Source organism: Nomascus leucogenys, chromosome 6, assembly GCF_006542625.1.
Source record: "Nomascus leucogenys isolate Asia chromosome 6, Asia_NLE_v1, whole genome shotgun sequence".
NCBI lineage: Eukaryota > Metazoa > Chordata > Mammalia > Primates > Hylobatidae > Nomascus > Nomascus leucogenys.
The window spans coordinates 86,761,121-86,788,146 of record NC_044386.1 but is presented as its reverse complement, the minus strand read 5'-3'; the positions used below and the strand labels follow the sequence as shown (position 1 = coordinate 86,788,146).

The 27,026-nt window shown below is 42.9% G+C and overlaps 1 protein-coding gene across 9 annotated transcripts in view; it reads right to left on the bottom strand.

Annotated features, from left to right (window-relative positions):
- IQCH (IQ motif containing H) overlaps positions 1-27,026 on the bottom strand; it is a 250,784-nt gene that overhangs the window by 20,249 nt on the left and 203,509 nt on the right. For 4 of the 9 annotated variants that reach the window (XM_012507362.2, XM_003267135.2, XM_030814630.1 and 1 more), the window contains 2 exons: positions 15,960-16,130; positions 5,433-5,555 (listed from right to left, as the gene is read on the bottom strand). The exons of 1 other annotated variant lie outside the window; for it this stretch is intronic. In XM_012507362.2, the coding sequence (XP_012362816.1) occupies positions 5,433-5,555; positions 15,960-16,130 (294 nt within the window). The remainder of the gene's footprint in view (positions 1-5,432; positions 5,556-15,959; positions 16,131-27,026) is intronic. 4 more of the 9 variants (XM_030814631.1, XM_030814633.1, XM_030814632.1 and 1 more) reach the window with 1 other exon arrangement.

Here is a 27,026-nt window from a genome sequence, read left to right as displayed (position 1 = left end):
GTTTCCTGAGACCTCCCCAGCCATGCAGAACTGGGAATCAATTAAACCTCTTTCTTTTATAAATTACCTAGTCTTGGGTATTTCTTCATAGTAGAATGAGGACAGACTAATACAGTACTGGATGCCATAATCTTTGTTGGATTCATACTCTGAGATGCTTTAATTCAGAGGTTTTAATAGTAGGTTATAGTCATACCTTTAATTTGACTCACATTGCAAGGCTGAGTTTTAATTGGCTTTGGTTGTGTAAATAAATGTCTCTTCAATTTTTAAAATTCTCATTTTTGAGGTTTAAAATCAGTTCAGCTTTTCCCATTTTGCAAAGTGCCAAATTTCTGAGATCTCTCTATTCCCTTTCATTTCTGCTTGCAAGATGTCTGATTCATTCAGAAGCTCATATTTTTTGTATAATACCTTGCCAAATGCAGTCGGCAATGCCTAATATACACCATTAAAATTTCCAACTGTTTCTCCTAGAGCTATAGGTACATTAGGTATATTATTTGCCTTCCAAGTAATTGCAGGTATTAGTTTTGCCAAATATTTCACCACTTCATAACATGAATTGTCATCCTTCTGCTTTCCATTAACAGTTTCCCAGCCACTCACTGCCTGACTACCAAGCCAATACCAAAATCTTAGGTTTCTGTTGTAGCAGCATCTTCTTTTGATACTAATTTCAGTATAACCTGATTAGGCTGGGTTATGTTGCAGTAATTCAACAAAATTACTGGTTGTTTCTAACAATGAAAGTTGCAGTTCTTGGCCCTGCTCCATTTCCCTTATGAGTTGGCATGGGCCTTTGATCACTGTGAGTACATGCAGGGACCCAGGCTGAAGGAGGCTCTGTCTCAATGTGGTTCCATGATTTCCAAGGCAGGAAAAAGGATATGGCAACTCAAGAAGTGGCTCCTACAGGCTTCTGCAGAACAAGGACACGTATTACCTCTGCTTATATTTCACTGACCAAAGCAAGTTATGTGGCCATGCCCAACTTCAGGAGGAGGGCTGAGGAAATACAGTTTTGTTATGTGCCTGGAAGGAGGAGAATCAGAATATTTGTGAGCAGCTCAAATGATTCCCACCATGGCAATACCCTGGCCAGAGGAAATAAGTGCTGGTGACTGTGGAGCTATTTAGGATGGTGGTGCACTGCCTATGTATGTGTGACACCAGCCCCGCCCCACACTGGTGCAGGCAGTAAACATGACGCCTTTCTCCATATGGCTTTCATTACAACTTCATTTCATTAGGAAGTCAGTGGGGTATTCTGTAGCATTAGAGAAGTACCCGGAATGAGACCCACCAAGTTGCTAACAAACTCAGCAATGTTCCCTTCCCATGTATGTCAAGGAAAAATAAACTCATAGAGTGATCTCATTTCCCTTTTTTCCCCTGGGACTTCAGACAAGAACATCATTTGAAAGTCTGTGATCATAATGGGAAGAAAAACAGTGCTGAGAATAAGGACTTTTGAGGATTCTTCTTTTGGTAGCACTGACAATGATGTGTTATTAATGTTACTTTCTTTTTCTGGAATGAGCACCCACGTTAAACTCAACCAAGAGTGGGAGCAGGTTACTCTCGAATTTGGGTAAATGATCTTGTTTTTAGACTCAGCATGACCCAAACAGGCAATAAAATTTTAAGGAAATTAATTGTTAAATTTTTTTTCTCCTTTTTAATGTAGAGATAGTCATAGGGGCTATGAAAAGAAGTCTGTGTTTCTCCAGCTGAAGAATACATAAGAGGTACCTAGAGGGGACATATTGGAAATGGATTCCAGAATTCTTCTTGACTGGGTTGGTAATATTTTAGAAATAGAGACAGTTGGTGGGAAACAGTCCTTAGGGGGAAAAAGGGCTTATATAGGGGACACCTTGTGTAAGATGAAGAATCATGCTTGACTTTGTAGACAATTATGGGTTCATATGTCAGTTCCACAAAATTCCTGGCTGTATGACCCTGGGAAAGTGCTTAAAATCTTTAAGCCTGAAGTCCTCACTGTAATATGGTAGAAATAACACCTTCTTATAGGACAGGCATGAAGAATAAATGAGATAATGAAGTAAAGTGCTCAGCTCAGAGGCCAGTACGCAGTAGGCACTCCATAAATGCTGGTTCACCACTTACCAACCTTCCATCCAAGAAAAGGCAATTAAGACAGCAAGTGAAGAGTCCTGACCAGGGATGGACACCAGGGTCTGAAAAGATGAAAACTCATCTCAGGAAAAATAAAGCAAGGATACTGCTGGAGAATTTTTGTGACTCAACTTCTTCTCTCTTTTATTGTACTTCTGTTTATTATCTGCGCCTTTTCTTTTTTCATTTCTTTCTTTTTTTTTGAGACAGAGTCTTGCTCTGTCACCAGGCTGGAGTGCAGTGGTGCGATCTCGGCTTACTGCAACCTCTGTCTCCCGGGTTCAAGCCATTCTCCTGCCTCAGCCTCCCGAGTAGCTAGGATTACGGGTGCCTGCCAACACACCCAGCTAATTTTTGTATTTTTAGTACAGACAGGGTTTCACCATGTTGGCCAGGATGGTCTCGATCTGCTGACCTCGTGATCTGCCCACCTTGGCCTCCCAAAGTGCTGGGATTACAGGCATGAGCCACCGTGCCTGGCTTATCTGTTCCTTTTCTTTCTGATTATCGCCTCCTCCTCTTTTAGTGGATTCTCTCAGTCTCTGGATTTTCTCCTCTCTCTTTTCTTCTGTTATCTTTTTCTTCTTTGCATTGTTTCATCATCTGTTGCCCCAATCTATATTTCTTCTCTCTCATTTTATCTTTCATCTTTTTTTAACTTGTGCATGGATGGCCTGGAGGTGAGTCTATGGAACTCTGCTGGAAGTGTCTTTGGTGCCCCTCTGTCTGCCTTTTCTTTTCTTTTTTTGAGACAGAGTCTCGCTCTATGGCCCAGGCTGGAGTGCAGTGGCACGATCTCGACTCACTGCAACCTCTGCCTCCTAGGTTCAAGTGATTCTTCTGCCTCAGCCTCCTGAGCAGCTGGGATTACAGGTGCATGCTGCCACGCCCAGCTAATTTTTGTATTTTTAGTAGAGACGGAGTTTCACCATGTTGGCCAGGCTGGACTCGAACTCCTGACCTCAGGTGATCCACCCACCTCGACCTCCCAAAGTGCTGGGATTACAGGCATGAGCCACCGCGCCCGGCCTCTGTCTGCCTTTTCTGTAGCTGTCTTCAGTGAGCTTCCTGACCCTCAGTGGAACGCTCTCCTCTGCGCCATCCACCTGCTTCCCTCGGCCTTAGCCATCTGTTTCCCCTATAAAATCTGCTCTTGGAAATAGATCCGATCAACTCAGAGACAAAGGAGTAAATAACTTATAAAGTTTTATGCTTTACTTACCCCAAGGGTACTTGAACTTCAGTCAAATACAAAGTCTTAAGCCCAAGAAATAAATCTCTAATAATAATTTCAGGCAATAGAAAGTAATGAAGCACTTTTTTGTGGGGGGAAGGGCAGGAGACTGTCCCTGCCAAATATGCCTTTTTACAGAGTTGTTCTACTTTGATATTTTAGAATAAAACAAATAGATTAAGATAAAGCTAGAGTTAGATGTATCCACCTTCTGGTATGTGGAAGTGTTTTGATCTAATCAGTTTGGGGCTAAAAACTATTTAATTCCAGAGGGATTGTGTGTAGCAGATGCAACAATTAATTTCAGGTAAATCAGTTCAGTCTGGCTTCTTCATTCTCTCTTTATCAATTTTAATGTAATTTGCAAGGGGATCCAAGCTCCACTTTATGTGTCTGCAAACAGCACGAACCCATCTAACCAAAGAGTCTCATGTGCCCTGATAGTGCCTGGCAGCCTAGTGGGGATTGCCAAGTGTCAGCCAGACCATTCTATTCACTTGGCCTCGTGCTGAAGGTCTGCATGCTTTTTAAGAACGTATAAAATTTGGGGCCGGGCGCGGTGGCTCACGTCTGTAATCCCAACACTTTGGGAAGACGAGGCAGGCGGATCACGAGGTCAAGAGATCGAGACCATCCTGGCCAACATGGTGAAACCCTGTCTCTACTAAAAATACAAAAATTAGCCAGGCATGGATGCATGTGCCCGTAATCGCAGCTACTCGGGAGGCTGAGGCAGGAGAATCACTTGAACCCAGGAGGTGGAGGTTGCAGTGAGCCAAGATCGCACCACTGCACTCCAGCCTGGTGACAGAATGAGACTCTGTCTCAAAAAAAGAAAAAGAAAATAGAACATATAAAATTTGATCCTTGAAAATTGTACTAGTCTCAAGTATAAAGAATATAAGTTAATAAATATAGAACTGAATATCTACAAATCAAAACATCTGATCAACTGGTTACTACTCAATTCTTATGTCATTATATATACCTCATATTTAATGTGGGAGATGAATATATTTTAAGATGTTTGAGGTGCTGTGAAGTGGGTCTTCCATAAGTAAGAGTGTACAGGGTTACTCAGGGTCTTAGAATGGCCCTGCGTGTGAGAGACTTGAAAATCTGAATCAAAGTGGAAAAACATGAAACTATTTCTCTGGAGTAACACGAGTCTCTAGCCATAAAACGGAGGTTCTATTTTTGGCAGGAGACGTTGCATTGCACTTGCCCCTAGCCAGCTCCATCAGGATAAAGCAGCTATGCAGGGGCCCCCAGTATCATTGGAAATAGACCAAAAGTAGAGAAAATGGTTTTTATCAGAACTCCCTTCAGAAATAAATTATCAAATATCACTAGGAGGATGCTACGGACTGAATTGTGTCCTAACCTTCCAAGTGACTGTATTGGAGCTAGGGCCTCTAAGGAAGTGATTAAGGTTAAATGAGGTTGTAGGCATGATGCTCTGATTGACGGAACTGGTACCTTGTAAAAGAGACAACAGAGATCTCTCTCTCTCCTTCCATATGTGAGGACACCACAAGGAGGCAGCCATTTACAAGCCAGGAAGCAGGCCCTCACCAGGAACCAAATCTGCTAGTGCCTTGTCCTTGGACATACCAGCTGCCAGACAGTGAGAAAATACGTTTCTGTGGTTCAAGCCATTTAGCTTGTGCTATATTGTTATGGCAGCCCCGGCAGACTAAGACAGAAGCTATTCATTGATAAGCAGCTTTGGGTGGGATCAGGAAGCTCAGGGCCTGCTTCAGGATCATGAGGTGGTCCCCAAAATGCCTCCTAAGTCTGGAGAGCTTGCATGGCTTCTGCTTTAGCAAAGTGGGTGTGTAAGATTGGGGATGAAGTAGAACTTTCCAGGACTAAGTGCTACTTTCTGTGGAGTTGTGTATCTGCTTTTCCCCAAGCAGCAATCAGCCTTCCTCTACAAACACGTCAAACCAATATTTAAAGAATATCTATTTGAAGGGGCACCAAATTATTAGCTACCTAGATCACCCACAGGCATGTCTTTGGTCCGCCCCTGGCCAACTGTAACCCTTCATACCTCAAGATCATAGCCAATGCCATGGGCCCTACAGATCTGGAGAAAAACATAGTGGAAAACCAGTGAGAGATTGCTGTGTCTTAGCTGGGTGGTCATCACTGCATAGCGACTGGTTGCCAGCGTCTGGAAAGGAGCACAACTGAATTATTAAACAGATATTTAAATAAACTTGTAATTTTGGAATACTTGTAGATTAACAGGAAAATTGCAAAGATAATTCTGAGAGTTCCTATATCCCCCACACCCAGTTCTCCTATTGTTAACATCTTACATTGCTGTGGTACATTTGTCACAACTAAGGGAACAAATTGCTACATTACTTTTTATTTTTATTTTATTTTTTGAGACAGGGTCTCACTCTGTCACCCAGGCTGGAGTGCAGTGGCACAATCTGGGCTCACTGCAACCTCTGCCTCCTGGGCTTAAGTGATACTCCTGCTTCAGCCTCCCAAGTAGCTGGGACTACAGGTGCGTGCCACCACACCTGGTTAATTTTATTATTTTTTTCTAGAGACGGGGTCTCACTATGTTGCCCAGGCTGGTCTTGAACTCCTAGCTCAAGCGATCTGCCAGCCTCGGCCTCCCAAAATGCTGGGATTACCGGCGTGAGCCACCACACCTGGCCCTACATTACTATTAACATAAATCCATACTTTATTTCTATTTCATTGGTTTTTCCCTAATTCCTTTTTTCTGTTTCAGGATCCCATCTAAGACACCACACTGTAACTAGCTGTCATATCTCCTTAGGCTTCTCTGGCCTGTGACGGCTTCACAGACTTTCCCTATGGTTTGATGATCTTAACAGTTCCGAGGAGTAAAGGGCAAGCATTTTGTGAAATCTCTCTCAATTTCAGTTTGTCTGATGTTTTTCTCCTGATTAGACTGTAGTAATGTGTTTTTGAGAGGAAGACCACATGGGCAAACTGCCATTTTCCTCCCTTCATATCAAGGGTAGATAGATGGTATCAGTGTGACTTACCACTGATGATGTTAACCTTTATCACCTGGCTACAGTGGCTTTTGAAGTTTGTGAAAAAACTTTACAGGTTTCTCTGCTGTAAAGATATTTTCCTGCTCTTCCCATACTTTAACCTTTGGCAGCAAGTCACTGAGCATGGACCACCTCCTTGAGGTGGCCAACATTAGAAATTTGATGCTGCTTTCTTTGGGGAAATGGCTCTTCTTTATCTTGCTTGTCTATCAGTGAAAGCCATGCCAAAGAGATTGGTGATAGTAGGCCCAAAGTGCTGTCATTATGTATTTCCTGAAAACATTTAAAATTTAATATGTACCAGATAAAGTACCGGATCCTGGCAGTTTTATAGCATGTTCTTTGTGAGATGTGATATTTGCCTTAGTCAATCAGCTGTTTTTCTCTAGATAGCTGGAAATTTGGAGAACTGCATATAGGGCCATGGCCAACCTTAGGGCATAGAAGATAAAGGTGCCTGGCTTGGCTCTTGAACTGTGGTGACACACAGGTGCTGGGCAACTAGGTACCCAGACTTGTGCAGTGACTTGGAAAAGGAGTAGGCAAAGAAGGTGCTGCTGGTCTGGAGCTGGCTGTAAGGAATCGTAGTGACCTGACATGCATTATAATCAGGACTCTGGCTCGCCTCCTGTCTCTGAGATAACGCAGGGGAATTGGGGCTGACTGAGTGCTCTGCAGAAAATAGACCTCCTTTCCTCTCCCGCATCCCTCTCTCCCTCTCCCCTCCCCCTGCCCCCCCCCACACACACTCAGATTTTGTGGCACTTTTGGTGACATGCTCCCCTCACACATGATGGGGGGACCATGTTTTTCTTCAACATTTATATCAAGTCCTGTGTCCGAAGGTCACATCTTCAGTACCACCAGTTAAGGCTGCTCATCCTAAATGCAAGTAGAGTCCACATCTACAGACCATGTTAGGCCCCCACAGGCTAATACATCTTGAGTTGTGTACCCTACTTGTAGCGTCCCGTTTGTAGCCATTGGGATTTTTCTAACAACAGAAAATTGATTTGATCCTCATATGCCTCACAACTGTACACTGTCACCCTGACCTATCATGAGTTGTTCCCTTGGTCATCTCCTCTCTATGACTGGGAGTTTTCTGAGGGCAGGCGCTGTTTGGTTTCTGAATCTCCAGTTTGGGCACGATACCAGCACAGAACAGGCACTTGGTGTTTATTAAATAAAAGAGAATGAATAAATGAAATAGATTAGGTGGATAGCTCTTCCCTCTGACTTAAGAGACTCTTCAAAGGATGTAATTTAAGAAAGACACTGCCCATTGATAAGTGCTTTGGGGCAAAAGCAGGTGATTATTACACGGCACAGGGGACAGTCACACCATCCTTGGAGAAGGACAACTCAGGGCAGTTGCTCCGGGCCTTGCCTGCTGGAGGACAGCATGGCTCTGGTGGACTAAGCAGGAATAACTGGTGGGATAAAAAGAACTGGCTTGGAGAAGTTCTGGCCCAGCTAGCTAGTCTGTCTGGAAGGGCATGGCCACTAGGCCTGCTCGCCCTGCCATACTGGGCTGGCCATGCTCTCACCTTCACACTGAAAAGCCCAGAAGTATGGGCTTTTGCACATGGAAGTGAACTGTAAACACTCTCGAATTCCATTGTGGTTACTGAGCATGTAATTGCATGGTAATTGCCATGAATTCACAAGATAATTCCAAGGTTATTTTTGTCTTCTAAACTTGTCTGATGCTGCCATAGTATATAAACAAGAAAAACCAAGACCAGGCCCCAGCCAGCCAGAGAGGTAGGCAGGCAGGCGTGTGGTAGCACGATCTAGCAATACTATGTATCTTGGCTCCAAAGCACAGCAGAAGAGCTTACTGTCCAGTAGTACATGATTACTAGACAACATGTAAGGGTGGGCCACCCTGAGGTTTCTTCTTCACTACAGATGCAGAGTGCAACTCCCCTTCCTCCCGGACTGGGGTTTGTGATGCATAAAGAATCTGAAAGAAGAGCCAGGATATTTGGTACATGTCTCCCAACCTTCTTTTCCATAACCATCACCATCCTAGTCCAGACCTTTATTGCCTGGAGAGTCAGAGGTGAGGATACAAGCAGAATTCTGCAGTGGAAAGGTTATATGTAGTGAGAAAGAAGTTCAAAACCTGACCAGGCCACTTACTGTGTGTGTGATCTTGAACAGATCATTGAAATTCTCTGTCTTCTGATGATTAAATAAGCACCTACTGCAGTGCCTGGAACCTGATAAATGGTAGCTACTATTTTTGTTGTCATTCCTTTGAAAGGATTTTGTATCTACAATAAATGTAACTTCCCAGGCTGTTTTTTCCCCTACTCTTCCCCCATCTCCTGGGATTCTGAACAGTATCACTGGATTAATCATTTCCCCCTAACACAGGTTGGTCAGTGTCATCCTCCTACTCAGAAATATTCAGGCCTTTTCGCCTTCAAGGTGAAATCTAGACCCTGGTGTGGTGGGTAGACCTCCCCAAACTTGCTCAGTGCACCCTTCCAACTACTTCTCCTGCTTCCCACTTCCCCAATTCTGTGCTCCAGTCTGACTGGTTCACTGCCTTTTCCTAGCAGACCACAGGTTTCTTTGGACTCTGTCCCATCTGCTAGGGGATGTCCTCCCCTCCTCACCAGTTAGTGACTGTTCTAGTCTTTAAGGCAGGATAAAGTTCTGTGTTTTCAGTAAAGTGGTCCCTGTCCCTGCCAGTCCACGGTCATTTCCCCTGAGAACTCTGGCAGCAAGCTGAGGGTCTGCCACTCAAATGGCATTTAAATGAGGCCTTGTGGTATTTCCATGTGTATGTTATCTATTTTAATAGCAACGTCTCTCTCTCTCTATGGCCTTTCTTTTCAGCTCCTCAAGTATAGGGACTTTGTCAAGTATCTTTTTCTCCTGATGCTTGGTCAAAGTCCTGGCACATATTAAGTGCTAAATAAATGCATTAGAATAATACTTACAAGATACAACTACTTTTTAGAAGACTTAGCCAACTGCACAGTTTCTAGAGGAAGAAACTATCAATCACCTAGGATTGTCTTATGTCCAGCCTGATAGCACAAGTGAATAGCATAGGAGTATTGAGAGGAGGATTAGATGAGAATGTAAAGACCTTGGAATAGTGTCTGGCACACAGTAAGCTCTCAATAAATGTTAGCAATTATTTTCATGTATTAAACTAAAAATTTCAAAGATAAGGTCAATTACTTCAAATTAAAACTGACCAACTAACCAATAAACCTTTTCATCAGAAGGTGACTTGAATCAGAAGACCTGGGCTTTGCTATGTACCACCTTTATGACTTGGGCAGCTCACTTAACCTTGCTTAGCCTCAGTTTCCTATTCTGTAAAATGTATATAATAATCCTTAACATCGATTTCTTGGGGTTATCATGGGGATCAAATAAGCTCGTGTATAGTTGAAGTATAAAGCATTATACAAATAGAAAACATCATATTAAAAGGTTGATTTGTAAAAACTAGTCTCTTCTGATGCTGTACAATTTATCTAGGTTTGAAAAGGATCAAAAAAGAAATCATGATTGGGAAATATCTACTGAAATTAAAAATTTTAATTTTTATGGTTATGTCCTTTGAGCCAAAATTCCACTTTATGGTATGTATTCTAAGATATACCTTAAATGTGCCAAATGATATATACACAAAGTTATTCACTGCAGCACTGTAATATGAAAAAACTGGAAACAACCCAAAAATCTACCGATGGGGGAAGGGTACATAAATTATGGCACATCCATGCAATGGAATAACATGTTGCTGTAAAAAAGAAATGATACTGCTCAGGTGTCTGAATCTGAAAAAAAAGAAATGAGAACATTTTTAATGAAGTGTTAGAGAAAGCTCTCCAAAGAAAAAAGTGAGATTCAGAACAGTATGTATTATAGGCTACATTTTGGGTATAAAAGGGGGAAAAGGATCACCTGTATGTGTATTTACTTGTATATGTAAAAAGATGCTCTGAAAGGCTATATAGACACAGAATGGTGGTTACCTTTGTAGGATGAGGTGGGAACTGATCAATGGAAAGGAGATTTGTCCATGTTTGACTGTTTCCACCTTTTGCCTTTTGAACCATGTGAATATATTATGTATTTCAAAAAATTAAGAGGACCCCATTAAACTTGATTTTGAAGACAAGAGTTGAAGATGTATATTTCATGCATATTTTTAGTGTGTGAACTGTTTATTTTTTAAAAAACATAGTCAAGCTTTTCTATATGGTTCGTGGTATAAGTGACATGCTCTTTTCCATGCTCTGTGTTATTTGCTTGGAAATCTGTGCTATGTATAGGAAACTATGTCCAGTTACATGTTCTTTTTAAAATCTAAGACTCCAGCCAGGTGTGGTGGCTCACGCCTGTAATCCCAGCACTTTGGGAGGCCGAGGGGGGTGGATCATGAGGTCAGGAGATCGAGACCATCCTGGCTAACACGGTGAAACCCCGTCTCTACTAAAAATACAAAAAAATTAGCTGGGCGTGGTCGCAGGCGTCTGTAGTCCCAGCTACTCGGGAGGCTGAGGCAGGAGAATGGCGTGAACCCGGGAGGTGGAGCTTGCAGTGAGCCAAGATCACGCCACTGCACTCCAGCCTGGGTGACAGAGCGAGACTCCGTCTCAAAACAAACAAACAAACACCCTAAGACTCCTCTATGAACATCCGGTCCATTTAGTGCTTCTGTGTGAGACTCAGAAGCTGAGGCTGAGCTCAGAGCAGATGAGAAGCCAATGGATAACGGCAATATTGCTGGAGACAACCATGTCACACAGGGAAATACATCCTCTTTTCAAAGAAGAGCTTTCTCTATGGCCTCAACAAGGGACTTCTTCAGGGATGAGCATAAGCTCCACTCTGGGGCTGGATCACTGATCCTCCACTGATGCAACACAGGTTGGAATGTGTCACAGTTAAACACAGGCCGAGGTTAAATCTTGGCTTCCCTACTTGCTTGCCTACTGACCTTTAACAAATTGCTTAACATCTCTTAACCTCGTCTTCCTATCTAAAAATGGGCATAATAACAGCACCTGCCTAATATATTAGACTGCAAAAAGATTCATAGAAAGCACTTAGTAAAGTACCTGGGGTGGAGTAAAGGCTCTGTGTCCTTTGATAAAGTGGAGGGCTTTGCTACTCACCCTTATATCCTCTGTGCTTAGTAGAGTGCCTGGCACAAAATAGGCATTGGGTCAGTATCTGCAGAATTTACTTCTAGTTGATTCTTGCTGAAAGTAGTGACCGATGGCTAAAGTAAAGGCTGATGAGAACTTAGGATATGACCCATTACAATATTACTCCTTTCTAAAAGATTCTGCAAGAAAAAGACCTTTTAAGCGAAGGCTGTAGTATAGAGGGATGGGCCCTTCCTGTGTCCCCGTACAGGAGATGTCCCTTCCTTCAGCCATCCGCAACACATGAGGCGGCCTGGGCCAGGCTTGGTGCAGAGTCCATTTCTATAGGCCCCATAAGATCAAATCCCGCAAGTGACCCTGGGGATCATGTAGCCCTCCTTTATTTTACAAATGAGGAAACTGAGGCCAGAAGAGAAGATCAGAACTCATGATCCCTAACTCCCAGACCAGTACTCTTCACTCCAAATGTCCACTGGCTACATTTGGCATAGGTGGGAATTTCAGAGATAGCCTTTTCTAGTAAAACAGGAGAAAAAAAAAAAAGACAAAATATTCTTGGTAGAAGTCTAGTCTTATTAAACTACCTTTCTAAATCACAATCTAACAAGAATGCTTCAAGCTAAATAAAGGAAGCTCAAAATATTCCTTTTCACTGGAGAATATAATTTTGCTTCAGCCACAATTTAAATTGATTTAGTTCTGAGCACCAGCACTTGAAGTGTGGAACATATTCTATTTTCGCCATGATACTTGTTTTGACAGTGATGCATTTCAGTTGACATAGTTGAAATCCTTATGTAATAAATCTCTGCCTGAAAATTAATCATGTTTATAATATTCTGAGAATTAATAACACCCATTGCTCAAACCATTAACTTAAAAAAGGAGCTTCCAAAATCTGTTCTCATCAGTAAGGGACCACAAATAAATGAATGTTTGATAAAATAATCCAAGTAGCAGTTTAACAAGCGTAAACTTGAATGTGGCTGCAATAACACAGAACTATTGTTTAAGGGTTGGCAGAGGCTGATGAGGTTCTTATTTCAGTTACGAAGCAGGCATCCACATGCATAATGAACTGCTCTCTGAATTATTAATGTGTTGCTTATTTAGCCTCATCTGTCTAGAAGATAATGTATCCTAACTCTAATGAGTGATGGGTTTTGTACATAATTACAGTAGCAGCAGTAGCAGGGAAATGTGTGCCTTCAAAGAAGGAGTTCTAAAAATAAAGTCATCACATAAACTCTGTTGTTGCTGCATTCTATCAAAATCAAACCCGAAGCATTTGAGAATTTATAATAAATTACAGGAGACAGAATCATTATTAACATCATAATTTAACACAAAAGGTTTTACTTAATCATTCATTACAGATCATGTGCTGCTAAAATGTGTATAAATGACTTGGGTTGTGTTAAGATGTTTGCAAAGATGTTCCCTTTTGGACACTCACCAACCATGGTATGGAGGGTCCAGAAAGAGTGAGGAAGAGTGAAAAACTGACAGAAAAGGGTAATGATTGACGCCGGTTTGAACAGAACATTAATTGAAAGTTAAAACACTGTTAGGCAATTCCTTTTCATTTCTAAAACACGCACTCCTGGGATTTATCAGGCCCTGTTTACACCTTCAAGTGGTTCTTTGTGGAAGTCAGTGAATCAGAAACCCATTCACCTGGTCTAAGTGGGTCTGAGTGACAGTTCTGCCACCTGTTTCTGAGATGAGACAACAGCTCTTCTGAGAGCCCAGGAAGGTGTTTGCTTTCCTTCTATAGAGCATATTATTAAAGAAAAGGGCCCACACTGGAAGCATTTTATAGGCATTAGCTTTGAATGTGCTCTCATTATCATTGTGGTTTCATCTGTGCATTTTCTTCTCCTTCAGTCTTCAAAGGGGGCTATCAGCTGCCTGTTCGTAAACTTGACGGCATCATAGTCTGTTCACGCTTGTTCAGGAAGCTTCGATTTGCTTGTGAGTTGTACCGCGTGTGCATGTGCACATGCTTTTTAAAAAAATCGCTGATCATGTGTGTACACATGCACAGGAGGGTGTGTGCACAACCCAAGCATAGTGGCACACAGGTGGGAACATCTGTTTATATATTTCTAAAATGAAAAGCACTTTCAATTTATTCCTACACCAGAAAACCTGCATAGCTTTTCTCCAGTGATTGAAGAGGCATTGGCCTTATTGAAGATCATAATGCCTCCCTTTTGTGTGCATGCAGTTCCTAAAAGTGCTTAAGACTTGATCACAGGAGAATGTTGCCTATAGCTAGGAATGAAACCTATAGGCAACATGGGGAAAATGGGAGAGTGCTTCTCATTCAAAGCACAACTTTTGCTGATAGCCTTCTGAAGCAACATACTTAAAAGCTGCAATTGTCTTTGGAAGTCTTGTGCTGAATACCACTCTGCTTCCAGCTTTTTATTTTTATTTTTAGAGACAGAGTCTCACTCTATCAACCAGGCTGGAGTGCAATGGCACGATCATGACTCACTGCAGCCTCAACCTTCAGGGCTCAAGTGATCCTCTTGCCTCAGCCTCCCCAGTAGCTAGGATTATAGGCATGCACCACCATGCCTGGCTAATTTTTGTATTTTTGTAGAGACAGGGTTTTGCCATGTTGCCTAGGCTGGTCTAGAACTCCTAGGCTCAAATGATCTGCCCACCTCGGCCTCCCAAAGTGCTGGGATTACAGGCGTGAGCCACCACACCTGACCCCCAGCTTCTTGCAGAAATGGCATAGACTTAGGTTCACTGGCCAGAAGGGCTCAAGTGTCACTGCTGTTTCTCCCTCTAGCATTGAACATAGGGTCTCTCAGGTCTCTTTGGTGAGGATGGAGACCACAGGTGGAGTTGGACTTGAAAGCCTCTTAGCAAGGTCCTGGGTCATAATTAAAAGAGGTCTGTTTCTCCTCTCCAGCCCAACTCTGCTTCTCTTCTTACTAAGGAACGAGATCAAGGGGATTCCTGTGAGCAAGGTTCTTCCTGGTACCTGACTGGACAACTGGATGAAGAAGAGGGGAAGAAGGAGGCTGCCTGAGCCCCCCCAAGACATCAAGTGCCCTCCTTATGGTGACTGCAGAGATCCTGGGAGGAGTCAAACAAATATTATTCAAATCCAGAGGTGTCTCCTGGACCCAAAGGGGTTCACAGAGAGGCAGGAGACTGCTTGGAAAAGGTATCTCTGGGACACTCATGTTGGGTCCCATTAATCACTAGAGTTCCTCTTTTATCTGGTTGACATATTTAGATTTCAAGTAGAGCTTCATTTGCAAAAAAGTATGAAGCCCACTGTTGTAAGGAAAGGCCAAAGAAACCCTCTGGCAGCTGTGAGAGCACCGTGGCCAGAGTCCCCAGTACACTCTTGTACAAAGGGCATCTGGTCCCCTTGGCCTTTGTTCTCTCTCTCCATGACCAACCTAGCCTATTCAATCAAGTGCCCACTGTCCCCACAGGGCTATGCCCTTTGTTGCTCAGGGTGCTGAGGTTGGTAACCCGCAGCCAGCCCCAGGACTCTGGCCCTGGCCCTGGCCCCCTCACTGACGAAGCAGCGATGAGAAGGGAGGTGGCAGCTGTGGGAAGAGGCGGATCATGATGGGGCTCCTTAACCAAGCTGGGAAGTGGGATTTTCCTGAAGATCACAGGAGTCCATTCAAAATTACACACAGGGGAACAACATGCTCAGACTGGCTTTTCACCTTGCCACCTTGGCTGCTGTGTCTGTTTAGGCTGAGGGCACAGGCAGGGACAGGGAATCTTAGGAGGAATACAGATGTGAGATGGTGGAAGCCGAAACTAAGACACTATCTTTGTGGAGAGAGAGGAGGGGTCAGGTTAGCGGCATTTTGGCAGCTAGACTCAACACACCCTGCTTGCTGACTGGATGTGGGGCTGGGGGTTATCTTATCAGCCTCTGGCCTGATCCACTAACAGGAAGTACAGGAGGAAGAAAGACAAATGCGATGCAGTTTTGGATATCTTGACTCTGAGGATTCGAAGCAGAGATGTTCTATAGAATTTTGGACCCACGAATCTGAAGCTTACAAAAGAGAGTGGGGCTAGAACAATATGGGTTTTGTGCAAAACAGCTGGTAGTTGAGGCAATGGGTGTAGGTGTACCTGCCCGGAACAAGGAGAGGAGAGTCCCATGCTCTTTCACATTTCCACAGATTGCAGCTTCATTCAGGGATGGCTTTTCCCTTTCCTCTGACCAACACATTAGCATTTCCAGACCCTGCTCAGACAGGACCAGTGACTTGCCTGAGGCTCTTTCTTCTTCCTGTACTCAAAGATCCTGGCTCCTAGACAGAGCTCAGGCAGTGGCAGTGGGTGTTGCTGAACACCGAGAACCTTCAGGAAGCACCTCTTGCTTACCGGCACCGATAGCGCACTAATGCGGTTGGTTTTCTTCCTTTCCTTTGGAACAAAGCAGGGCACTTCCAGGGTGCTCAAACTGCAATCCAGATGGCCGTTTGTCAGGTATAAGGTGAGTTGAGTCAGGGCCAGCTGGTCACTATATGCGAGGTTAAGGCCCGTTGCCCACACCTGATTAAAACAGGAGCCGTAGAAGTGAGGGTGAGATCAGCAAACAGTAGCGAAGGCCCCACCTCTGCCTAACCAGACCAAACTATACCAGACTAGTGAAACCAGTGACCACGTGTCTTAATAGAGTAGATGTTTTTGCTTCTGTTTCTACATTGCTCAACTGAGAAATGGAGTCTGATTCTAATCAGAAGATTCAAAATTCTTGCGGGAAGTTACAGAAATACTTGGCCAAGACAATCTCACAGAGATGCCGAGTCTTGAAAAGCTCATGTTGACTTTGATTTTTCTGCCCAGGGCCTGCAGGTCAGTGCAGGTGGTCAGTGCCAGGTTTTCTACTGAGAAAATGAGACTGGACAGAAGCTTTGGAGGGTGGGGAACTACAGTAGAGCAGAAAGAGGGGAAAAGAGTGATGAATATGAGAAAAGGCAGTTTGCCCTGATTTTGGAAAAAGTAGTGACAGCCCCTCTGGGAACCTCAATATGATATTTAAGGGAAACTTATTGTTGGCCTCTAAGTCTTAGGTCTACCCCCATTTTCTCATGAGAGTGAAGGGTAATCTTATTTTACCAATCCTACAATGTCACAGTATTCTCAATTGTCAATTGGTGATAACACCTTATCCTAGCTGTATCACAGTATTGTTAGAAGAATACTATGGTGCAATAAAAATTAAAGTTAAAATGCTTTAAAAAATAGACATTAGTTATAAGTTAATGTCAACTGCTAGGTAACTGAGTAGTGTCCATTAATTCGTTTGACAAATATGTACTGAGCATCTACTATGTGCTAAACTGGCAATGATAAAAGTAGGTCATGTGTTTCTTCTTCCCTCTCCTGTGGCAGATCAACCTTAATTGTCCTTGTCATCCTCCATCCCCACACTGAATCCAGAAGCAACCCTGGAATCCTCCTCAGTTCAATGTTCAAGGCATATCATCGTCCTAGTCACTGGAGAGTCAAAGGTAATAGGCATAGGCCCTGCCATCAAGAACGTGAAGACAGGCTTGGCACAGTGGCTCATACCTGTAATCCCAGCACTTTGGGAGGCCGAGGCGGGAGGATCACCTGAGACCAGCCTGGCCAACATGGCGAAATGCCATCTCTACTAAAAATACAAAAGTTAGCTGGGCATGGTGGCGTGCGCCTGTAATCTCAGATACTTGGGAGGCTGAGGCACGAGAATCGCTTGAACCCAGGAGGCAGAGGTTTCAGTGAGCTGAGATCACACCACTACACTTCAGCCTGGGTGGTAGAGTGAGACTCCGTCTCAAAAAAAAAAAAAAAAAAGAAGGTGAAGACAGATACATACACATATCCAATTAAACAATAGAATTTTATATGTGATAAAATAATGGGGTGGAACAAAGTACTATTGAAGCAGAAAGAAAGGACAGACTGGGTTTGTCTAATGAAATCAGGGCTGCATCATGAAGGTGACCTTTGAGCTTTAAACAAGCAACAAAAACACAACTGGCCCCATGTATCAAGTACCTGCAGTTTTTATGAAGCTGGGTGAATCATAAATATCTCGGATCTCTGTGGCAGCCTAAAAAATAACAACCCCATGTCACAGATGAAGAAACCGAGGTTCCGGGAGGTACCCAAGTCCATTGAGTTAGGAAGTGGTGGTGTTGGGATCTGAATCCAATTCTACCTGGCTCCAAGTCTACCTTCTTCCCATTCCCTGATCCTGGCCCAGCCAATCCTTAACCTGTGTAACAGTTCTCCAGTGAAATTAAAAACTAAAGTTGCAGAGGATCAGAACGTTTGTGTTTAATATAAGACATGCCATGAAAATGTCTTGTGGAGAAAACATGAAGTATTTCTGGAGTATGCTGTAATTAGCATAATGCATTTTCACTGTAGGAAGTTGGAAACTCACACATTTTCATGAAGACTTGATTAAACAGTTTTTCCTCTTAGAAGGCCTACATTTACCCCGCTCACCAACTCTGTGTGTTAAAATACATAATACATCTGCCCTAGAGTGGACTCCTCTGAAACAAATCTAGCAGTGAGTGACTTGAGTAAGCATTGAATGTAAATGGCGTCATTATAAGGATATTAAGAGGTCAAGCTGTCAAGGCCCCTTGCTAAACTGAAGCTAATTTCAGGAGTCATATTCGCACAGTAATGCCCTTTTATAATAGCAAATAAATCACATTTGCAACAATTGTTAAAAACTAACTGCCAAGTATCTGTTGCAGTTGTAAATATCCTATTTGTCAACTTAAATATTTCCTGCTGTATGGCATGAAATGTAAATCAGATGGGGACAGCTACTTTCCCTTAATATGAGAAAGTGAGCTTGCTATTCTTGCATGTCAGACTTTTTTTTTCAGAGTTTCTATTTTGAGGTTTTAGTGTCCTTGATCAAAGGGAAACATATATAACAAACATTATTAATATTTATGTTAATAATATTAATGCTTTGGTAATAAGGATTTTAATAGGAAGGCAGCACAGTGTAGGGGAAAGAGTGAGAACCATGGAGTCACAGAGCTTAAATCTGGACCTCACAGTGGGAACTGCAATGAGTTGGTTAAGCTCTCTCAATCTCAGTATCCTTAAGTGTAAAAGGAGCAAAATCTCAGTATCCTTAAATGTAAAAGGAACAAATGATAATACTGACAGGGTTTTGGAAACAAAACAAATGCACATGAAATTGCCATATATATATATATATATATATATATATATATATTTTTTTTTTTTTTTTTTTTTTTTTTTTTTTTTTTTTAAAGACAGAGTCTCACTCTGTCGCCCAGGCTGGAGTACAGTGGTGTGAACTCGGCTCACTGCAACCTCCACCTCCCAGGTTCAAGCAATTCTCTGCCTCAGCCTCTGGATTAGCTGGGATTATAGGTGTGCACCACCACACCTGACTAATTTTTTTTTGTATTTTTAGTAGAGACGGGGTTTCAACATCTTGGCCAGGCTGGTCTTGAACTCCTGACCTTGTGATCTGCCCACCTCGGCCTCCCAAAGTGCTGAAATTACAGGCATGAGCCACCGCACCCAACCTTTACTGAACTTTATAATTTATAAGGCAGGCCAGGTGCAGTGGCTCATGCCTGTAATTTCAGCACTTTGGGAGGCCAAGGCAGGAAGCTACTTGAGGCCAGGAGTTTGAGACAATCCTGGGCAACATAACGAGACCCCAAGTCTATTTAATAAAAATAGGGAAATAAACGAAATTAAACAAAGTTCATTACAGATGCTTTTTATGATGACTAAACATTTCCTTTCAGAGCAGATTCTTAGGAGGCACATTGTCCGTTGTCTATGTTAGCTATTAGGTCACCCGTTTAATAACTGTTTTCCCCATAGGTAATTGTTCTATTCAACCTCACAACTCAGTCCAGTAGGCGGGTAGGTTTGTGCAAGATTGGTATTACTGTCTCCATTTTACAGATGAAGATACTGAGATAAAAAAGCAGCCACATAGTTTGCCTAAGATCATATAGCACAGACCAGAACTCTGTTTCTAGAGCTGAAATGCTTTTGCTTCCTCTGGCTGTCCTAACCCCTTGGTTCTCAAAGGAAACAGGAGGACAAATTTTCTTCAGCCTTTTCCTCAACAGCAGGCTTGCCTGATTTGCTCAGATAATTGTTCTGTTCTCCATCTGGTCTTTCCATTGAAGACATCGCCTGAGGCATGCTTGTTTTGTGCACAGGGGTTCCTATCTCCCCCTCTAGACTGTCAGCCCTTTAGGGGATGCTGCCAAGTCTTTGTCTTCCTGCAGCACCTAGTGTCTGGGGCAGGGCATGCAGCAGGGTACATTCGCAATTCCAGTGTTTCACTGTGAACTCCTCTTCCTTAACTTTTAGGGAATGAGATCCAGGTGCGTCACTTGAGGCTAGTTTCAGATTCAAATGCAGCAAATATTCACTGAGCACCTCCTCCGTGCCAGGCCCATGTGTTCTCACACCTCTCATTTAATCCTATTCTTGTATTTTTAGTAGGGACGGGGTTTCAACATGTTGGCCAGACTGGTCTCCAACTCCTGACCTCAAATGATCCACCCACCTCGGCCTCCCAAAGTGCTGGGATTACAGGCATAAGCACCGAGCCCAGCCCATTTAATCCTATTCTTGATTTGGGACTCTGATGATAACTTTAGAATCTAATCTCTCAGCACTAGGTACTCTTGTCCCACTTTAGGTGAGCAATGATGGGGGCCTGAACAAAGCACTATGAGTGGGCATGGGAGACTTGGATGAATTTAAAATGTTTATGTGGTGGCTTTGACATGCCTTGCTTATGATAACTTATAATAACTGGCTTGACAGGTTAATTGATTAGATGCAAGGGTGAGGGAAAAATATCACTGAAGGTTAGGGCTAGAAAGACCCTTAAAAATCACTTAATACAGTTAGTTTATAAATGGAGTGACTGTGGTGTGAAAAGTGAAGTGGTTGCCCTAGGTTGCAGAACCAGGTGTCAAAGGTGAGTGATGAGAACCTAAGGTGTCTCAGCTGTGAGTCAGAAATCACTTGTTGCCAGTTGTTTGACTGATTAAAGGTCACTTTGTTAAACATGGTTAGTATGCTAGAGAGATTTATATCAAGGTCTTAAGAGCACAAGGAATACAAAAAATAATCATCTCAGTATTACTTATATTACTGAAACACTGTTGCTGTCCAACATTTTGGCAGTGGCTAAAAAGACTAAGACATCCAAGTGATGGGATAGTCTGATATAATTAGAGACAGTGGTTGTGAGTAACTTTTGATGAATTTAGGAAGATGCACAAAACAGCAAAAGGAGGATAGTAAGTTACATAAGCAACATTACTTCAGCTTTGCAAAACTAATATATGTAGAAAAGACTAGATGAGAATATAACAAAATGTTACCGGCCAATGTTAACATTAGCAGAATCATGATAACTGCAACTGTATATAGACTTTCATGTATATTCTAGATCTGCACTATCGAATATGGTAGCCACTAGCCACATGTGGCTATTGAGCACTTGAAATGGTACAAACGCACACCAGATTTTGAAGACTAAGGATGTAAAAAAGAATGTAAAGTATCTCATTAATAAGAAAGTATTAATAATAAGATAATAATAAAACTACTGCTGCCTTGAGCTCCTGGGCTCAAGCGATCCTCCTGCCTCAGCCTCCTGAGTAGCTAGGACTATAGGTTTGCACCACCAAACACTGCTATTTTTTTTTCTTTTCTTTTTTGTAGAGACAAGATCTTGTTGCCCAGGCTGGTCTCAAACTCCTGGGTTCAAATGATACTCCCGCCTTGGCCTCCCAAAGTGTTGGGATTGCAGACCTGAGCCACTGTGCCTGGCTGAATTCTATTTCTATTGGATTGGTTGTAAAGAAGTGCATTGTAACCTGCAAAGGAGCAGGGCCAGTGGGGTGGGGAGGGCAGAAGTGCTGCAGAGGCCCCTGCTCTCCACTGCCTTCCTCAGCTGCTACTGTGCTGGATGCCGTGTGAACCACAGCTGCATTTGGAGGCCTGGGCAGGTGAAAGCCAGTAGACAGGGCAGGAGTCAGGCAGAGGTCAGATTGCCCAGAATTGTTCTGTTCCCAGGATCTGGGCCGCAAGCTTTGAGATGACAATGTAGAGACATGCTTCTGTGTGGGGAGGGGTGGGAGAGAAGCCCAGTCTTGAGCCCTTTTTGCCTGAGGTGTTCTCGGCAGATGGAGGCTGCCTGCTCACCCCTGCTACTTCTGCCTCTTTCTGGTGACAGGTGGGATGAATGGGTGGCAGAGCACACAGATGTGGGCAGATGTGCCTAGGCCCTACATTCTGTGCAAATACAGTTCTTAGCAAACGGTTTAGTGTCGCCTCTTGCTACCCTTCTCCTTGGGCATCAGGGCATGTATGGGACTCAGAGACTAATTTATAGATCAAATAACACTCACTGAAGAATCAGGATTTCAGAGCTTTATGAATCCAAAGATGCTCTGCAGACTCATCTCTAAGTTTTCTTGTCTTCTTCTTCCTCTTTTTCTCTTTGTAAGAAGAACCAGAGATTTCAGACAGGATAAATGACCCACTAAAGGCCCCAGCTTTTGGTATCAGGGTCTGAGACAAATATCTGTGGCCCAAAAGAAGTTGCCTCTCTGGGCCACACTTTCCTTAACTAATCACTCACTGGGGATAGTAGTCTGGGTGAATCCTCCCTCTGTTGCCTCCAGATGTATCTATGAGGCTAACAGGGAATTGTGTATATTTATCATATTGCCGAGAATTTTTAAAAAGACAGGCCCTCCAAATAAGCCAACTCTGAGACATGCAGCACCAAGAATTCACCCACGCCAGAAATGGCATCCGGCCTTCAGGGCGAACTGTGATACACGGCCCATCATGCTTAGTAGTTGGTTGGCCAAGGGATGTGTGAGTCACCTCTCTGCCCATGTTCACAGCATTCACAGCCCCAATTCAACAGAAAATCCAGCATTGGACCACTTGATTTTTTCTAGAGTAAGACCAAGTGCTCAGTCACCTGCCCAGCTCCTCTGGTTGGTAGAGAATACAGCCATGGGTAGGCCATGGTTCCCTCTGTTTTACTGGTTTGGCTAAGTACAGAGCCAAGGGCTTATTTCCTTTTTACAGCTGTGGAGGCTGGGAATGCACTGGAGAGTGTTGAGTGGAGGAGTGATGTGAGCTAACTTATGTGACTCTAATTGAAGTGACAAGAGGCCCTGAGGGTGCAAGGATGGAAACAGGCAGTCCAGTTAGGAAGACATGCAGTAATTGAGGTAAGAGATGATGGTGGCTGGACCGCACTGGTAACTGGAAGGTGGGAGAAGTGGTTGTATTATAGATATTTTTCAAAAGTAGAACTAAAAGGACTTATTGATGGATTGGATGTGCAGTATGAGAAAAAGGAGCCAAAAGTATCTCCAAAACTTCCACCCCGAAGAAAATGGAAGAATAGCGTTACCATTTCCCACTGGGGCAGAATGCCAGAGAAATACCTTGGAGGGTAAAATCAAGATTTCAGATCGGTTAAGTTTGAGATGCCTTTGTTAAAGCATGTTATAGAGGGTGGGTTGAAATCTCAGGCACTTTTTCTCCTTTTGCAGCTGTAAAATCAGGAGGATGTGCATGGCTAGGCTCTAGGGATAAAACAGAATCAGTTCCTGGGAGGGAAGCAGCTTTTTCTCTGCTCTCACTTCTGTGCCTGGGGCTCAAGATTCTCCTGGGTTGGTGAGAAGTGAGGTCTATAGGACCTGAGGCCTTCCCCAGGGGACAAGGCAGAAGCAGCTCAGCCCACTTCTCATCACATTTAGGCTAAGATGCAGTAAGGTGGAGAAGGACAGGGGCAGCTTGGTAGGGGAGAAAAGAAGTGACAGCAGCTTGAGAGTAATGGGATTGGAGGGGACCATGGCTTGGGAGAGGTGGATGGCTTTCTCAGGACAGAGAGTGCCCTGGACCAGAGTCACAGGACCTCACTGGGAGTGCTGGCCTTGTGGTCTTAAGCAACTTCTTTCCCCTCTCTGGGCCTATTTCCTTGTCTATTAATATAGTCCTGATGGGACCTATCCCTGAGGGATATGTGTGGATTCAGTGGCTAAATGAGATAGTGTGTGAGACTGTTACTACAGAGGCCTGGCAGACACAAATCTGTTTTGGGTCCTGACCTCTTCTTCCCCATCTGACTGTTGGGAGCAGAGTTGGAGCAGGTGTAAGAATTCACTTGGTTCTTGACTTCTGTGTTCTTGCCTGCTTCTCAGAGACAGGGAGCGCATTTAACTTTGCAGATGCTATTTAAATACAGGCCTCAGAATCCCAGCTATTATAAACAGAACACGTTTTCTTAGGCAGTTACTAAATGACATCTTTTTTTTTCCCACTTGGATCACTGAATCTCCAGACAGCATGGAGCTCTCCATTGTGGTAAACAACACACCTCATGCTTAATTTTAAAGGATTTGGTACACCCCACTGTAAGAATTTTCAATTAGTAAAATATTAATATGATTATGATATTTGGTAAGAGTTGTTTGCATGACATTAAGATGCAATAGGCCCTCCGCCTAAATCAATAGGCAGGGGGAGAGCAGTCGCTTGGCTTGTTGCCACCTGGTGGCAGCTGCTGGGATAGCCCAGTCTCTTGGAGACGTGAAGAACAGCAGTTGTGGCTGTACAGGGCAGTCACCCTGGTCAGCAATTGAGCCTCTTGGTTTTCAGCTTAGAGGCCTTCCCCTCTGTCTCTATTAATCCTACTCAACTTTTTTGGGCATGACTTAAATCACAGCTCCATGAAGCTATCTTTGAGCAACTAGAGCTTCCATCTCTGTACCAATCCCCTTGGACACTGCCTTCTATGGGGTGTTTGGAGTTGGTGGGGTAAGAGGCTGCAAACCATCTGTGCCCTGCCACTTAGCACTCAGGGCCAGGCATACCTAAGGCTTCCATGATTTTCAAAGGCCTTCAAAACTTTTGGATTCTGAAAAAAAGGTTCCTGGCTCCCAAATATGAAAAGAAAACTGCAAAATAACAATGTTTTAAAAATATCAACCAAATGGAACATGTCGGTCAGGTACAACACAACACTAATACAGTTATGTCTAAATCATGTTCCATGATTATCCTCATGGAATAGATGAAATGGATTTGAATACATTTGATATGATGTAGGATGGAATCTCTAAAACTAAAAATACTCAGGGCTCAGGGAGGTCTTAACTAGTACTGTCCTGGCTGACTGAGAATGACCTCCATCCTTCTCATCTCTTCATTTTATGGGTGAGGACTCTGAGAGGTGAAATGACTTCTCAGGTCCCACATTTAGGGGAGGAACTAGAATCAAAGCCCAAGTTCCTGACTTCCAGGCCAGTTCTTTCTATGACACTTCATTGCCAGCATTAGTAGATCAATTTCTTCAGAGTGCCAAGTTTCTCTGCGACTTTGGAAATTCGTTCAGGATATGCAGAAACTATATCTAAAATTAATTTGAGGATCAAACATGGAAAATCTTGAAACTTAAACTTTCATCATCAGCAGCTGTATTTATATTTTTCACCTTTATTAAAAATATCACAAATCTTTTAATGTACTCTTGCTTTCTCTGCTTCCTTTTCTGAGTTTCTTTTGCAGCCTCCATGCATTTATGACCCTCCCTCTATTACTTTCAAGACCAATGGCCCAACTATTATTTATAAAGATACAGAATATACTCATTTATTTTTAAGCACTTCTTTGCTTTTTTATTATGAATTTTTGGAATGCTTTCTTATTTTGACATTAAGCACTAATTTATAATAAACATGAAAACACAATTTTTATAACCTATTTCAGGTTTCTAGGACTAGTAATTGTATATGCGCCTTCCATGGCAATTCAATATAGTAATCCCATACTGTAGATAGTTATTCTCCCTCTTTAATTTCCATGCTATAAATGGCAGGGCTGGTGAAGGATTCTTTTAGTTGAGAAGTGCTCCTTTACTGTCACTTCAAATGATTTCCAAAAGGCTTCTGTGAGGATTTTCAAAGCAGAAGAGCTCTTGTTGTGTGGATCCCATTGGGGAAGATTCCTATGAACAGCCTTTGATGACCATCGTGCAAAGCAAAATCCCCTCTCAGTAAGGATGAGCATGTGGCATTGGCCCTAATCAGTGCAATGAGTTGGCTGCAGAGTTCCCCTTTCCTTTCCAGTTTCTTTGACAGTTCCAGGAAACCAGAATTTTTAAGTAAAGAACAACCTTGGTTGCAGAATATATAGGCAAGAAATATGGACTGTCTGAGCTACGGCCTTAGAGTTGGTCTAGTCCAGTCCCCTCAAACCCCAGGCATGAGGCTCACAAGGGGAAGAGACTTGGTCAGGAGTAGAGTTCAGACCAGAGTTCAGAGCCCTTGATTTCAAATTCAAGGCAAGGTTATTTACTTTTGGGAAATTCCTAGAGAGGAGAATGAAACTGAGAACAAGAACCTCTCTTTTTCATACCTACATCCTGTACAACACCCAGCACAGCACTCCTGATAGAAGTAGTGCCCAATCAATATTTGCTGGGTGATCCAATAAAATAACACAAGGGGAAAAAAATCTTCCTTGAAAACACAGATAAGAGATGCTCCTTCACACCCACAAGGATGGTTGAAATAAAAAGACAATAACAAGTGTTGGCAAAGATATGGAGAAATTGGGACCCTTATATACGGCTAGTGAGGTGGCAAAATGGTACAGCTGCTTTGGAAAACAGTTTGACAGTTCCTAAAAAAGTTAAACTTTGAGTTACCATTTGACCCATCAGTTCTACTCTTAGGTATATAACCAAGACAAATGAAAACACATGTTTATGTGAACACTTTTATATGAATGTCCATTGCAACATTATTCATAACAGTCAAAAAGTGGACACAACCCAAATATCCATTCACTGATGATTAAGTTAACAAAATGTGGTATAGCTGTACAATGGGACATTATTAAGGCATGAAAAGGAACAAAGCATTGATATGTGCTACAACATGATGGAACCCTGAAAACATTATAGAAACTGAAAGAAACCAGTCACAAAAGCCCACCTATTGTATGATCCCATTTATATAAAATGTCTCAAATAGGGAAATCCATGGAGATGGAAAATGGTTTCCAGTGGCTGTGGGGAAGGAGGTATGGGGAGTGACTTCTAATGTGTACAGCATTCTTTTTTGGGGTTGAGGAAAATGTTGTAAAATTAGATAATGGTGATGGTTGCACAACTGTGTGAATATACTAAAAACCATTGTAATGTATATTTTAAAAGTGTGAATTTTATGGTATATGGTATCTCACTAAAGCTGTTACACACACACACACACACACACACACACAGAGTCATTTAGGATGGATACCTGTACAATGTATACGGCCACTTGTTTGAGTGTGTGAATGATGACTAAGTGTGGGAGCCTGTGATAAGCTACCTCCCAAACC